Raw genomic sequence first — 14667 nt, forward strand, 5'->3', positions numbered from 1 at the left:
GAGTGCTTTGACACCTAGCAAAAAACCCTCAGAAACCATTTTGGAGCCGACAGCTTTGACTCAACACAAGACTTAGGCTCTGAAAATTTCAGAACATAAGACTTGTGTATTTCACTGACTCCAGTCATTCCTCCGAAGCAGCTTCACCAGTGGAGCCCGTCTTAGAAATAATTGATGCTCGTCCGCACCAACTCCGTATTTAGAAAGGAACAGGGAGAATAATTGCTCCCCCCCCCCCCCCCCCATTCCAATCAAAAGGAAGTTCACCTTTGACAAGTCCTTGGACACTGCTCCTCCCCTAAAAAGGTCCCCCTTAAAAGGTCTCCAAGGACAAGGCTCCAGTTCAACCCTGGCCTTCTCCACCACAGTTGCCAGTGCTTCCTTCTACTCCATCACCTCCCAAATCTCCTACACTAAAGTTTTCACCACAGGGTTCACCACCACCTGGTGTGACATGCCACAGGACATAGACCCATGGGATTCATCCGATCCAGATCCCATCCTGCCTAATGACCCTGACTTATATCCAGCACAGCCATCACCACCTGAAGACACATCGTATCAGCAGGTCATAGCAAGGGCAGCTGCATACCACAATGTCCAGCTGCATTCTGACCTTATTTAAGAGGATTATCTATTCAACAGCGTCACCACCACACATAAAGAGTCAGTTTTTACCCATGTTGCCAGGCAAGCTTAGAGATGCCAGTTATATTTTTAAAGAACCTGTAAAGTCTCGAGCTATCATCCCAAGGGGGATCAGAAATTCAAGGCTGCCCCTACAGACCCTTTATTTATACAGGCACAGATTCCTTCCATAGTCGGTACAGCACGAAAACCACAGGAGATATGCCCCCTCCTGATAAGGAAAGTAAAATCTAGATGCAGTGGGAAAAAGACTGTCTGCACAAGCTTCCAATCATTGGCGTATCGCCAATTAGTAGGCACTTTTAGCACAATACGACAGGGCCCACTGGGGCGAAATGGAGGATCCCCTCCTGAACCTCACAGAGGAACATTGCAAAAGATCACAAGAGATAGTTTCAGAGGGTCTCACCATTTCTAATAATTTAATTAGGTTTGCGACTGTTGCCGCAGATACCACAGCACGTGATATTGTATCTACAGCCACAAATGCCATTGAACGGGAAATGTTACTTACTGAGTAAACATCTTGTTGTGGCATGTAGTGATTCACATGGGCCCTCCCCCTCCTCCTTGGCCGTTGTAGTTACATTGTCATATAAATATTGTACTTTTGTCAAAACACTGCATGGTCATCTTTCTCTTTACTTTCTATACACGCCTTACCTCACCCGCCTGAGGGAAAACAGTTTAACAAAGGACTCAATGCCCTTGCTCAGTATCACCGAGAGAAGTCACCACTCGATCTCGTGACTCGAATAGATTCTTTGAATGAAAAACTAAAGAAGCTTGCAACACTCTGTACCCAACACTAGATGGCAGACTTATGCAAAGAATGTGAATCTACAGCACCATATGCCACGAACAGATATCTGCTGGGTAGGTAACATTTTTCTTCTACACTTAATAATTTGAGCTTGTTCTGAAAACAAATGACACATTTAAGTACAACTTGAGTGTGCAGAAAAAAAACTTTTGCCAGGATGAAGTCCTATTACTATTTTCAGCATCAGAAATGGCAGTTTTTAAAAATTTGCCAATGTGATTTCACCAGTATCGAAATCCTGCCATTGTAGTAGAAACTTTACATTTCGTAGGCAGATTTAGAGGATTTTTTGGAAAATTTCACAAACAAAAGTTGGCGAGCACCAACAAGCTAGTAATTTGATTGAAATGCAATCGTGTTCATTCTTGTCAAGGGTACGGTTAAGTGTGTTTCCAGGGTGGAAATAGGGATGGAACACTTCCAATTTTTTTCTGGGTGTAGGGGAAGGAGTTTATTCACAAGGAAGACATTTTGCTGCAAATAAAAATAAAATTCTAAAAACAGTAGTGGAAAAGCACTGTAACGTCCAATTTCAGTGAGCAGTATTGTTCAATGGAAGGAACTGCACTTTTGAGCTAGCCTGGAAATGTGCAATCAAGCCTTTTTAAAGACTTTGGAACTTTTGAACTTTGTTTTAAGGTTTGAAATTTGCTCCACACTTAAGGGTAATAATACGAAGAAAAGTCTGATTTTTCACAGCGGCCCTTTTGTGAATCAAGCCCCTTATATTGTGGCCTGTTTCTAAAGCTGGAAGAAAGTGAAGAATGAATGCAAAGTGAATCTATGGCTGCCATATCATGTGGGGGAATAAAGGATGTAAATTTGGTTCTGCGTCTTTTATATGAAAATGAGTTGGTGTTTTTTAGTGCAAGCATGCCTAACCATCAAAAAAGGAGTTAGCACATTGCGACTCAGACAAGTGTAAAGCTTAAAGAAAGGAGGCTCCTGGAGTTGATTTGATGGGTTTATTTTACCAAAGCTAGAACTGTAGTGTTAGTGTAGAGTTCCTGATTTACAAGGGCAGATTGAAGAACACGCTAATCTGTACTAAGTGTAGTGTTCAGGAATAGAACAATTCAAGTAAATACCTTTTAATTTCTTTCAAATTAAATTATTTGTTTTTGCCTGTTTTCCTTTTAGGTTCGTGACAATCAGAGGTTAAAGGTAAATGCAGTGTGCGCACCCGTTGAGCCATGTGGAGAAAAACGACCTCAAAGACACATTGAGGAGCTCCAGTAAGTTTTGAGACTTGATTCAACACTATGGGCCTTTTGAAATATGAATATTACCAATAAAGGTTACATATGTGAACTCCAAGTCTTGTTGCCTTGTCTTCTAATCAAACTATTGCCATGATTGTGTCTCTTATTTTCAGAGGTGATTGCCTTGTCATTAAAAGAAAAGGGTAGTTTAATGAGATTGCCATAAAACAACATAAGCCTGCTCAGAGACTGAGGTAGGCAAATGGGTGTTTTCTCCATCTGATTATATTATTTCCATATTATCGGATAGGCAAAGAGTTCATGTGTTTGTGATTGAGGGAGCAGCTGCCATTGTGTGCTAGTACAAGCGCTAATTCCAGGTACTGTGGAAAATTGCATCTTAGATCAACAAATCCATTTGAGGACTCTAGTATTGTAATTCTCTGTATTGTGCAATGCTTCAGAGTTGCTCTAACTGTCCCTAGTAATTTTATAATGACTACATTATCCACAAGCAGGCCAGGTGAAGCAGCTCCCACTGCACTTAGCCCAACAGTGCTAAAGATGAGTATAGCTCTAGCGGTGCATAAGCTTTTGTAACCCACTCAATATTAGAAGCCCCTTTTGCTTTTACATCAGTCCCAGAGAGTTGTTGTTTTCTCCCAATTTACGAACATTAAAGTCCTGCAACACTTGAGGATTTCGAGTCATCAAAAATGGCTTCATCAAATAAATGAGGTGAATGATCCTGTGTGTCTGGAAATAAGAATTATTTAAATTCTCCACCAGCAATAAATGTGCATAATTTTGACTAGAGTTGCACTCTGCATGTGGATTTAAAACCATGCATAAAAGACACTTGTAGCTGTCTTCCTAAATTATACTTGCCCCACAGTATTAGGTACCATCCCTCTGCCAAGATTGCTTTCTATTGATGCAAACATCGTATAACTATCACCCAAAGAAGATTTCTCAAATTTACTCCAATCTATAGCTAAAATCATCCTTGACCCAGTGATGTAGATCGTAAATGTAAAAGCACTGTGAAACCTCCCAAGCTCGAGAATCCAAGACCGGCCTTGCTGCCCCCGCCGCCCTGAAGAATCACAATTGTGTGCATTTCTTCCCTTCTTCTTTCCTCCTACTCAACAATTTCTTCAGCTCGCTGCACATCTTTATAAGGCTTGATACCCAGTGGAGAGATGGAAGCCTGTAACAGATACATTTTTGGTAGCGCATACATTTCAAATTTAGTCTGTCTCAAATGTCTACATTCATCATACTCCTTTTGCCATTATCTAAATAGGCAGCATAAAATTAGTGGACAACAATGTGACAGGCAGCCACTTCTCTTACATAGTATTTTCATTAAAGTGTGGTGCATTGCATTTGATGGTTCCAAATTATCTGCAATACTTACAGTGCCCACAAGGGAATACCGCCAAAAAATCAAATGTCTGTAAATTCTTTTTAAAAACCACAATCTGCCTCCGTAGTTTAAGCCTCCAACAGTTGTACTGCTTCTCTGTCAAATTTTGGCATACCTTCTGTCAGATTGTTCTTCCCAGGTATGCAACAGTTACAGTCCCATCTCTATCAGGTATAATAGACCACACTTTTCGTTACAATCGGGTCTAGCAGTCTGCTACTAGTCTGAAACTCGAAGAGACCCTTCCATGGCCCCAGGCTGCTCAAGCAACATTGAGATGATATTTGTGCTTGTTGATGGCCTCTTCTGATTAATTCCTACTCCCCTTGATGATACTTGGCCTTGTTGTTACAAGCTCTAACACAGGTGCTTTGTAGTCTTCACATTCTGAGGAGGACACTGGAATTCTCCCAAGGCCTTAAATATTCAACAATACTGCATCTAGACTAGGAGTAGAGTATTTAGGCTTTGTTATTTTTCCTTAATTTGTTCCTTAACAGTATTTATTGTCCTAACATAGTCACTAGCAAGGTTCTACATAAATGTTTGATTTGATTCCTTATCTCTGTGATCACCACAAGCAATGATAATGTTTTTTCTGCAATCATAAGCTTCTGAATTAAATCAGGTCTTCTGCATGAATTCTATTCATACTCTTTTTATACTTCAAAACATAAAATGTTTCTGGTTCATATACTGTCCACTTATTAAGAGGAGGTGTGTAATTACCCATATTCTTACTTAAGTGTATTAGGTAACCTTAGTTGTGTATTGTGAGCCATCAGCTAAAGGCTGGTACCTCTATGGCTGGACATTCTACAATCCCAATACAGAGTTTTAAAAATGATTATTTTAAAGCCCATGCTCAGCCTCTATCCATCGTGCCCCAAACAGACATTCTTAGATCAATACTTGAAACCTAGATCGTCTTGCATACACAAGGTACTAACTAGTTCTGGTTATATAAAACCTGAACGTAATTCGCCTATATTTTAGCGGCATGTTTTACTTTGCGCTTTGCTTCTTAAAATAAGCATCATACATTTTCATATTGGGTCAAATTTTCAGTAAACAACTTTTTTGTTTTTTTTAAAACTTTTTTTTTCTTTTTTTTTGCCACACCACTGGAGAAGAGAGTCTGCTGGCTTAACCCTATGCAAGGTGTTAGTCATTTTCTTTCTAGGGCTGTCGAAGTTAGGGTGGACAGGCAGTTGTACATTGTCTTTGGATGAGACCAAAAATGTTTTTGCGTGATCTGGATAGAACTAGCCATATGCTCTGAGCGTTCTTAACACCCAGTACCTAAAGATAATTCTACAGTGTGTAAAAAGCTACTGAAAGTGAAGTAGATCTTCTCATATGTGATCCTGTTCAGTTTTCAAGCTGCCCACTATTAGCAATCTAGCTTTAACTCTATTATCATTACATACTTTCGCCAGCCATTATAGCCTGATCTCAGACCTAAAGGTGCCTTGCTCTGCAACAGATATTTGCTTTAAAAGTTTCTACATTTTCTTGTATACTCTTTTTTTGCTGTTTGGATACTATTTCCAGATTTGAAGAATCTGCATAAGAACTTGAGTAATAGCCGTAAAATCTATATTTGTTCAACTTATTTCTGATATGTGTTGATTTCCTTGAGCGTATGTCATACCAGTCTTCTTGGATACATTTTATGTTCTGCCTTTTGCTGTGCATGTGAACAGAAGGCATGAGTATCACATCCAGTGATGTACTACCCTCCCTAAAGTGTATTCCTGCCTGGTAGCAATGTTAAGATAGATATTTGCCATCATCGTATTTCAGTTCATCCTTATATTCTTTCGTCTAATTAAATGTGTTTATTATGCAATACAGGCATTGTCACGTAACTGCTTTCCTTTTCCTTCCACACAGAAATTACGGATTTTTCTCTTATTTAAGAGAATTATTTGATGCACCGCAGCCTGTGATGAGCTATCTCTGCTCTCAGTACCATGTTCACGAAGTCCCCGTGGGAACAGAAAAGACTCGATCTATGATAGAAACAGTAAGATATTTTCAACGCTGTATATGTACAATACCATTAAAAGAATGAAGTGGTACTTTCCAAAACTGTGAAACCGTTAGCATTCTAAATCTTGCCTGCGTTAATGGACAGGGCTCTACACCGGTTAAAGAAAATTTGGAGACTTTATCTCCCTATGTGAAGAAGTGGGAAGTAAATTAACTTTCCTTAGGGGAGTAAAAAAACAAACAAGTAATGCTTATTTCGAACTGTAGTTTCTTTAAGTCCAATAGTTAATAATACATATGTTTTATTTTAAACGAAGAGTATTTAATTCAACCCTTGTTTTTTGTGGCTTTTACATGAAAATGTTTTTTCAACTTACGGTTAGGCAGCTCATAAGTGGTGCCAATTAGTAGGTATTGGTACACCTATTTTTATTATATAACCAGGCTGTTGTGGGTGGAAGCTTAAACTAGAACAGAATGAGACATGCATAGATTTAAGAATCGTTTTTTAAATTAAAACAGATAACATTTTCAATCTAGGACTACATTCACTCTGGGATCAGGATTGATGTAACTCTGGGATGATGAGTACACTGGCACTCCAGTGAATAAGATACCAAAATTAGATTGGATAAGGCACTCATTTTTACTGTGCCAAAACTGCTATGGGACAGAGGAAACATAACACAGTCACATGCATCAAGATAAGGAATACACACATGGCTAATGGTGCACAACTGACATGAATGCAACACTTTAATAGTAAAATTGATTCCTATCACAGGGATTGATAACATGATCAAGATTGTGAAAACACACACCATGTTTTTACAATATGTCCAACCAGGCTTACCCCTCTTGACTGGTGAAGCTTTACGACCCGTAGTGCAGAGCCCTGTATTGGTATTAGGGGTACTTTGCACTCAATCCTCTATTTCTTTTTTGGTCATTGTGGCTTGGATACCACAGATTCCACAGACACGGCTGTCGGCACTGGCAATGCAATCTGTCAATATGCCTATATGGTCTAAATGGGTTTCTCTAGTGATGTCTAGTCGTCCCTTATGGACATGCCTTTTGATGGGTCTCAACTTTTTGGGACAAAGCGGACTCTGCTCTGGAGCATTTTAAAGACAACAGGGCCACAGTCCTTGGGCTTGTCTGTTTCGCTATGGCAAATGCATCAGCCTTTTCAGTCTTTCTTCAGCTTTGGCGGGGGCACCACACAGAGACAGCCACATCTGCCTCATAAAGGCCCCAGTCTTTTTGTGGATGAGGCTGTGTCACACACTTATCCCACACTTAGGAACAGCGAGCCAGTCTACCTCCATTAGATGCGCAGGCACTATCTGCAGTTAATAGTGGGACAGGAACATGTTCAGTTCACTTTGCTCCCCTTTGCTCTCGCCAGCGCCCCTCGGTTGTTCATGAAAGTATTGGCGGTGGTGGTAACATAACTTTGAGTGGTCAGGGCTCCCAGTCTTCCCTTACCTCGATGACAGGCTCTTGGTGGGCTTGCCCAAGACAGTTTTCACCCACCTCCAGACTACAGCAAACCCCCTGGCCTGTTTGGATTCACTTTCAGTGTGCTAGGGTCACTCTTAACTCCTTCTTAGATGCTCCCTTCCATGGGAGCCATTCTGGACGTGGTCTGGTTTTGTGCATTTCCCCTGGAAAGGAGCGTCCAGGACCTTTGGGCTACGAGCCAGATCTTTCAGCCTCTGTCCTTGTCCTCATTGAGGTAAACTCTGAGGCTGCTGGAACTGATGGCATCCTGTGCCATGAAGATGAAGTATACCAGGTAGCACAAGCATTCTCTGCAGTGGGATCTGACGTTTCAGTGGGGCAACATCAAGTGGACCTCACCAATGATGTCTAGATCTTAGAGGAGACTGCAAAAGACCTGCAGTGATGGTTGCCTTACTGCAATTGGGTCAGCAACAGACACCTCTCCCTATCTCAGCCAGAATCCACAGTGATAAAAGATGCATCTCTTCTGGGAGAGCAGAATCCTCTGGTCTCCAGTTGAGGCTTGGCTCCACACCAACATTCCGGAGTTGAGAGCTTTCCACTCAGTGTTTAAAGTCTTCCTGCCATACATCAAGGAAAGGTTGATGCAGGTGCTCACAGACAACACCAACTTCATGTGGTACTGCAACAAACTGGGTAGGGGTCATGATCCTTGTTTCAGGAGGTGCTGCTCCTCTGGAAATTGCTGGACCAACAAAGAATCTTCCTGGTGGTGAACTACCTGGTAGGATTTTTGAATGGCAGGGTAGAGGAACTCAGCCGTAAACACTGATAAGATTACGGGCGGCAGGTACACCCATAGGTGACACAAGGTCTCTTATTCACATAAGGAAAACCTTGCCTTGATCTCCTTGTGACAAAAAAGAGCACCCAATTTCAGCAGTTCTGCATGCTGGAGTTCCCAAGGCTTCTTTGTCTTGAAGATGTATTCTGTGAATGCTGGCACCTCGGACTCCTGTAGGTCTTCCCACTTATACGTCTCCTTTTCAGGCTTTGGAAGAGGGTCAGTAACAACGGGACCCAAGTCATCTTTTTAGCCACGGATTGGGCACAGAGAAAATGGTATCTAGAGCTCCTGGGCATGAGCATCTGTCCTCAGATCATGCTTCTATGCTGGGTAGATCTGTTGTCAATCAGGTAGCTTTGTTCTTATGGCAAAGTGTGCTTGTGACCCACATCTGCACAATTCCATCCCACTAGCAGTGTCACACTAAAGTATAGAAGATGTTTTTTTTTTTTTGTATACTTCATTGTGATTCGTCGGCCAGGAATCCTCCCTCAGAAGGGTGAAGGGCTCATCAAACAGCTAAGGATGCTATCATTGCATTGACTCACAGAGTTCCTGTCCTTAACATTTGTCAGGCTGCTATGGGGGTGTCCCTCCATGTGTTTATGAAGTACTGCTGCCTGGATGGCCAATTTTGCTTGGCCCGGCAAGACTTTTTGATTTACGCCAATTCACAGACTCCGCTCTGAGTATCTATTCAAAAGGTGATGATCTTTGGTTAGAAGTCTCTTTAAAAATAAAAAATTACTTACCATCTGTAACGCTCTTTTTGGTAAGGATGTGTGATGGAACCACAAAAATACTAATGCCTTTACAACGACTCCTGAACAACAAGAGCATCTTTACAACAAAAGTCTTTACAGCTACTTTCTTTACAACAAGTATGCCTTTACAACGAAAATGTAAGTATTTTGCAAGTAAGTATAAACCCTTTGTCTTATATATATTTATATATAAATATATATATATGTTCGATGGCATGTGTAGCTGCAGATACACATGCTGTGCACATCCCGCCATCTGGTGTTGGGCTCGGAGTGTTACAAGTTGTTTTTCTTCGAAGAAGTCTTTTCGAGTCACGAGACCGAGGGACTCCTCCCATTTCGACTCCATTGCACATGGGCGTCGACTCCATCTTAGATTGTTTTTTTTCCGCCATCGGGTTCGGACGTGTTCCTTTTCGCTCTGTGTTTCGGGTCGGAAAGTTAGTTAGAATCTCGGAAAAATCGTCGGTATTGTTTGCGTTCGGTATCGGGTTAGTTACAGCAGATCGACACCGAATTAAGAAGAGCTCCGGTGGCCCTTTGGGGTTTTCTTCCATCCCCGTCGGGGCCTAGTCGGCCCGGCCACGTGTCTCTTCAAGGCTGATGGAACGGACCCCATTCCGCTTCTGTCCAGAATGCCATAACAAGTATCCATATACAGATCAACATCTGGTCTGTAACTTGTGTTTGTCACCAGAACACAAGGAGGATACTTGTGAGGCCTGTCGAGCGTTTCGGTCCAGGAAGACACTCAGGGACCGAAGAGCAAGAAGACTGCAAATGGCGTCGGCGCCGACAGGACAAGAGCGTTTCGAGGAGGAGGAAGAAACATTCTCCACCCAGGAGTCGGACTCTGAGGAGATTGATCCTGAGGAAACGCCGAAAACCGTGAGTAAGACGTCGAAAACAAAAACTCACGAGAAAAACGCTAAAGCCCAGGGGACGCCACCGCCAACAGGCCATGGCTTAACCCAAAAAAGCGGTGACCGAGCGAAGGCACCGAAAAAGGGCACGCTGGTGTCGAAGTCATCAGACTCCGGTCGAGATACCGCCACACAGCAATCTCGGACCCGAGACATCGGCTCTGAGAAATCTCGGCACCGTGACAGCGCCACCGAACAAATTCGGCACCGAGACACCACCACGCCGAAAATTACAAAGGTTTCTTCGAAGCCTAAAAAGACCTCCGAAAAAGTTTTGGTTCCGAAACATCCAGCCTCGGAGTCGAGAACAGGTTCCTATACAGGGGAACAAGGATTAGCCTCACAAATGAAAAAACATAGATTTGGAGAGGAACTTCAAACTGTAGAGCCAGACTATACTCAAAGAAGGCTCCACATTCATCAAGACACAGGGAAAATAACCACTCTTCCTCCAATTAAAACAAAAAGAAAACTTGCCTTTCACGAAAAGGACAATGAACCACAGGCAAAGGTGGCAAAGAAAACGACTCCACCACCTTCTCCACCACCATCAGTGCACACATCACCAGTAGCAACTCCTCCACTGATGCACTCACCGACTCATACTGCCATGAGTCAAGATGATCCCGATGCATGGGACCTTTACGATGCTCCAGTATCGGACAACAGCCCAGACTCGTACCCTACCAGGCCGTCCCCTCCTGAGGACAGTACATCTTACACACAGGTGATCGCAAGGGCAGCTGCTTTCCATAACGTCACCTTGCATTCAGAACCAATTGAGGATGACTTCTTGTTTAACACGCTAACCTCCACTCATAGCCAGTACCAAAGACTACCTATGCTCCCAGGAATGCTAAAACATTCAAAATAAATCTTTCAGGATCCTGTTAAAGGCCGAGCCATAACTCCAAGGGTGGAGAAAAAGTACAAGCCACCGCCAACAGATCCTGTTTACATTACAACGCAGTTAACTCCAGACTCAGTAGTTGTCGGGGCAGCTCGTAAGAGAGCAAACTCTCATACCTCGGGAGACGCACCACCTCCAGACAAAGAGAGTCGCAAATTTGATGCTGCGGGCAAAAGGGTTGCAGCACAAGCAACAAACCAATGGCGCATTGCCAATTCACAAGCGCTTTTGGCAAGATATGACAGAGCTCACTGGGGTGAGATGCAACATTTGATAGAACACTTACCCAAGGAGTTCCAAAAAAGAGCACAAGTGGTGGAAGAAGGACAAAGTATCTCGAATAATCAGATACGGTCTTCAATGGATGTAGCAGATACGGCTGCAAGGACAGTAAATACTGCAATAAGAAGGCACGCATGGCTCCGCACGTCCGGTTTCAAGCCGGAAATTCAACAAGCCGTGCTAAATATGCCATTTAATGAACAGCAGTTGTTTGGGCCGGACTCGACACTGCTATTGAGAAACTAAAAAAAGACACTGATACGGCAAAAGCCATGGGCGCACTCTACTCCCCGCAGAGCAGAGGCACCTTTTGCAAAACACCTTTTAGGGGAGGTGTAGGAAGTTGGCTCTGTATGTGCTATTTCAAAGTAAGGAATAGCATGCACAGAGTCCAAGGGTTCCCCTTAGAGGTAAAATAGTGGTAAAAATAGATAATACTAATGCTCTATTTTGTGGTAGTGTGGTCGAGCAGTAGGCTTATCCAAGGAGTAGTGTTAAGCATTTGTTGTACATACACATAGACAATAAATGAGGTACACACACTCAGAGACAAATCCAGCCAATAGGTTTTGTATAGAAAAATATCTTTTCTTAGTTTATTTTAAGAACCACAGGTTCAAATTCTACATGTAATATCTCATTTGAAAGGTATTGCAGGTAAGTACTTTAGGAACTTTAAATCATAAAAATTGCATGTATACTTTTCAAGTTATTGACAAATAGCTGTTTTAAAAGTGGACACTTAGTGCAATTTTCACAGTTCCTAGGGGAGGTAAGTTTTTGTTAGTTTTACCAGGTAAGTAAGACACTTACAGGGTTCAGTTCTTGGTCCAAGGTAACCCACCGTTGGGGGTTCAGAGCAACCCCAAAGTCACCACACCAACAGCTCAGGGCCGGTCAGGTGCAGAGTTCAAAGTGGTGCCCAAAACACATAGGCTAGAATGGAGAGGAGGGGGTGCCCCGGTTCCGGTCTGCTTGCAGGTAAGTACCCGCGTCTTCGGAGGGTAGACCAGGGGGGTTTTGTAGGGCACCGGGGGGGACACAAGTCCATACAGAAATTTCACCCTCAGCGGCGCGGGGGCGGCCGGGTGCAGTGTAGAACCAAGCGTCGGGTTCGCAATGTTAGTCTATGAGAGATCTCGGGATCTCTTCAGCGCTGCAGGCAGGCAAGGGGGGGGTTCCTCGGGGAAACCTCCACTTGGGCAAGGGAGAGGGACTCCTGGGGGTCACTTCTCCAGTGAAAGTCCGGTCCTTCAGGTCCTGGGGGCTGCGGGTGCAGGGTCTCTCCCAGGTGTCGGGACTTTAGGTTCAAAGAGTCGCGGTCAGGGGAAGCCTCGGGATTCCCTCTGCAGGCGGCGCTGTGGGGGCTCAGGGGGGACAGGTTTTGGTACTCACAGTATCAGAGTAGTCCTGGGGTCCCTCCTGAGGTGTTGGATCGCCACCAGCCGAGTCGGGGTCGCCGGGTGCAGTGTTGCAAGTCTCACGCTTCTTGCGGGGAGCTTGCAGGGTTCTTTAAAGCTGCTGGAAACAAAGTTGCAGCTTTTCTTGGAGCAGGTCCGCTGTCCTCGGGAGTTTCTTGTCTTTTCGAAGCAGGGGCAGTCCTCAGAGGATGTCGAGGTCGCTGGTCCCTTTGGAAGGCGTCGCTGGAGCAGGATCTTTGGAAGGCAGGAGACAGGCCGGTGAGTTTCTGGAGCCAAGGCAGTTGTCGTCTTCTGGTCTTCCTCTGCAGGGGTTTTCAGCTAGGCAGTCCTTCTTCTTGTAGTTGCAGGAATCTAATTTTCTAGGGTTCAGGGTAGCCCTTAAATACTAAATTTAAGGGCGTGTTTAGGTCTGGGGGGTTAGTAGCCAATGGCTACTAGCCCTGAGGGTGGGTACACCCTCTTTGTGCCTTCTCCCAAGGGGAGGGGGTCACAATCCTAACCCTATTGGGGGAATCCTCCATCTGCAAGATGGAGGATTTCTAAAAGTTAGAGTCACCTCAGCTCAGGACACCTTAGGGGCTGTCCTGACTGGCCAGTGACTCCTCCTTGTTTTTCTCATTATTTTCTCCGGCCTTGCCGCCAAAAGTGGGGCCTGGCCGGAGGGGGCGGGCAACTCCACTAGCTGGAGTGTCCTGCTGGGTTGGCACAAAGGAGGTGAGCCTTTGAGGCTCACCGCCAGGTGTGACAACTCCTGCCTGGGGGAGGTGTTAGCATCTCCACCCAGTGCAGGCTTTGTTACTGGCCTCAGAGTGACAAAGGCACTCTCCCCATGGGGCCAGCAACATGTCTCGGTTTGTGGCAGGCTGCTAAAACTAGTCAGCCTACACAGATAGTCGGTTAAGTTTCAGGGGGCACCTCTAAGGTGCCCTCTGTGGTATATTTTACAATAAAATGTACACTGGCATCAGTGTGCATTTATTGTGCTGAGAAGTTTGATACCAAACTTCCCAGTTTTCAGTGTAGCCATTATGGTGCTGTGGAGTTCGTGTTTGACAGACTCCCAGACCATATACTCTCATGGCTACCCTGCACTTACAATGTCTAAGGTTTTGTTTAGACACTGTAGGGGTACCATGCTCATGCACTGGTACCCTTACCTATGGTATAGTGCACCCTGCCTTAGGGCTGTAAGGCCTGCTAGAGGGGTGTCTTACCTATACTGCATAGGCAGTGAGAGGCTGGCATGGCACCCTGAGGGGAGTGCCATGTCGACTTACTCGTTTTGTCCTCACTAGCACACACAAGCTGGTAGCAGTGTGTCTGTGCTGAGTGAGAGGTCTCCAGGGTGGCATAAGACATGCTGCAGCCCTTAGAGACCTTCCTTGGCATCAGGGCCCTTGGTACTAGAAGTACCAGTTACAAGGGACTTATCTGGATGCCAGGGTCTGCCAATTGTGGATACAAAAGTACAGGTTAGGGAAAGAACACTGGTGCTGGGGCCTGGTTAGCAGGCCTCAGCACACTTTCAATTGTAAACATAGCATCAGCAAAGGCAAAAAGTCAGGGGGCAACCATGCCAAGGAGGCATTTCCTTACACAACCCCCCCCCAAACGAAAGAGGATGAGACTAACCTTTCCCAAGAGAGTCTTCATTTTCTAAGTGGAAGAACTTGGAAAGGCCATCTGCATTGGCATGGGCAGTCCCAGGTCTGTGTTCCACTATAAAGTCCATTCCCTGTAGGGAGATGGACCACCTCAACAGTTTAGGATTTTCACCTTTCATTTGCATCAGCCATTTGAGAGGTCTGTGGTCAGTTTGAACTAGGAAGTGAGTCCCAAAGAGGTATGGTCTCAGCTTCTTCAGGGACCAAACCACAGCAAAGGCCTCCCTCTCAATGGCACTCCAACGCTGCTCCCTGGGGAGTAACCTCCTGCTAATGAAAGCAACAGGCT

At 44.3% G+C, this 14667-nt stretch overlaps 1 protein-coding gene across 1 annotated transcript in view; it reads left to right on the forward strand.

The window, feature by feature from the left end:
• SMC5 (structural maintenance of chromosomes 5) overlaps positions 1-14667 on the forward strand; it is a 647363-nt gene that overhangs the window by 163098 nt on the left and 469598 nt on the right. Inside the window, exons 12-13 of the mRNA XM_069228845.1 lie at positions 2612-2706; positions 5999-6131. Of these exons, the coding sequence (XP_069084946.1) occupies positions 2612-2706; positions 5999-6131 (228 nt within the window). The remainder of the gene's footprint in view (positions 1-2611; positions 2707-5998; positions 6132-14667) is intronic.

This window comes from Pleurodeles waltl, chromosome 1_1 (assembly GCF_031143425.1).
Source record: "Pleurodeles waltl isolate 20211129_DDA chromosome 1_1, aPleWal1.hap1.20221129, whole genome shotgun sequence".
NCBI classification, from domain to species: domain Eukaryota; kingdom Metazoa; phylum Chordata; class Amphibia; order Caudata; family Salamandridae; genus Pleurodeles; species Pleurodeles waltl.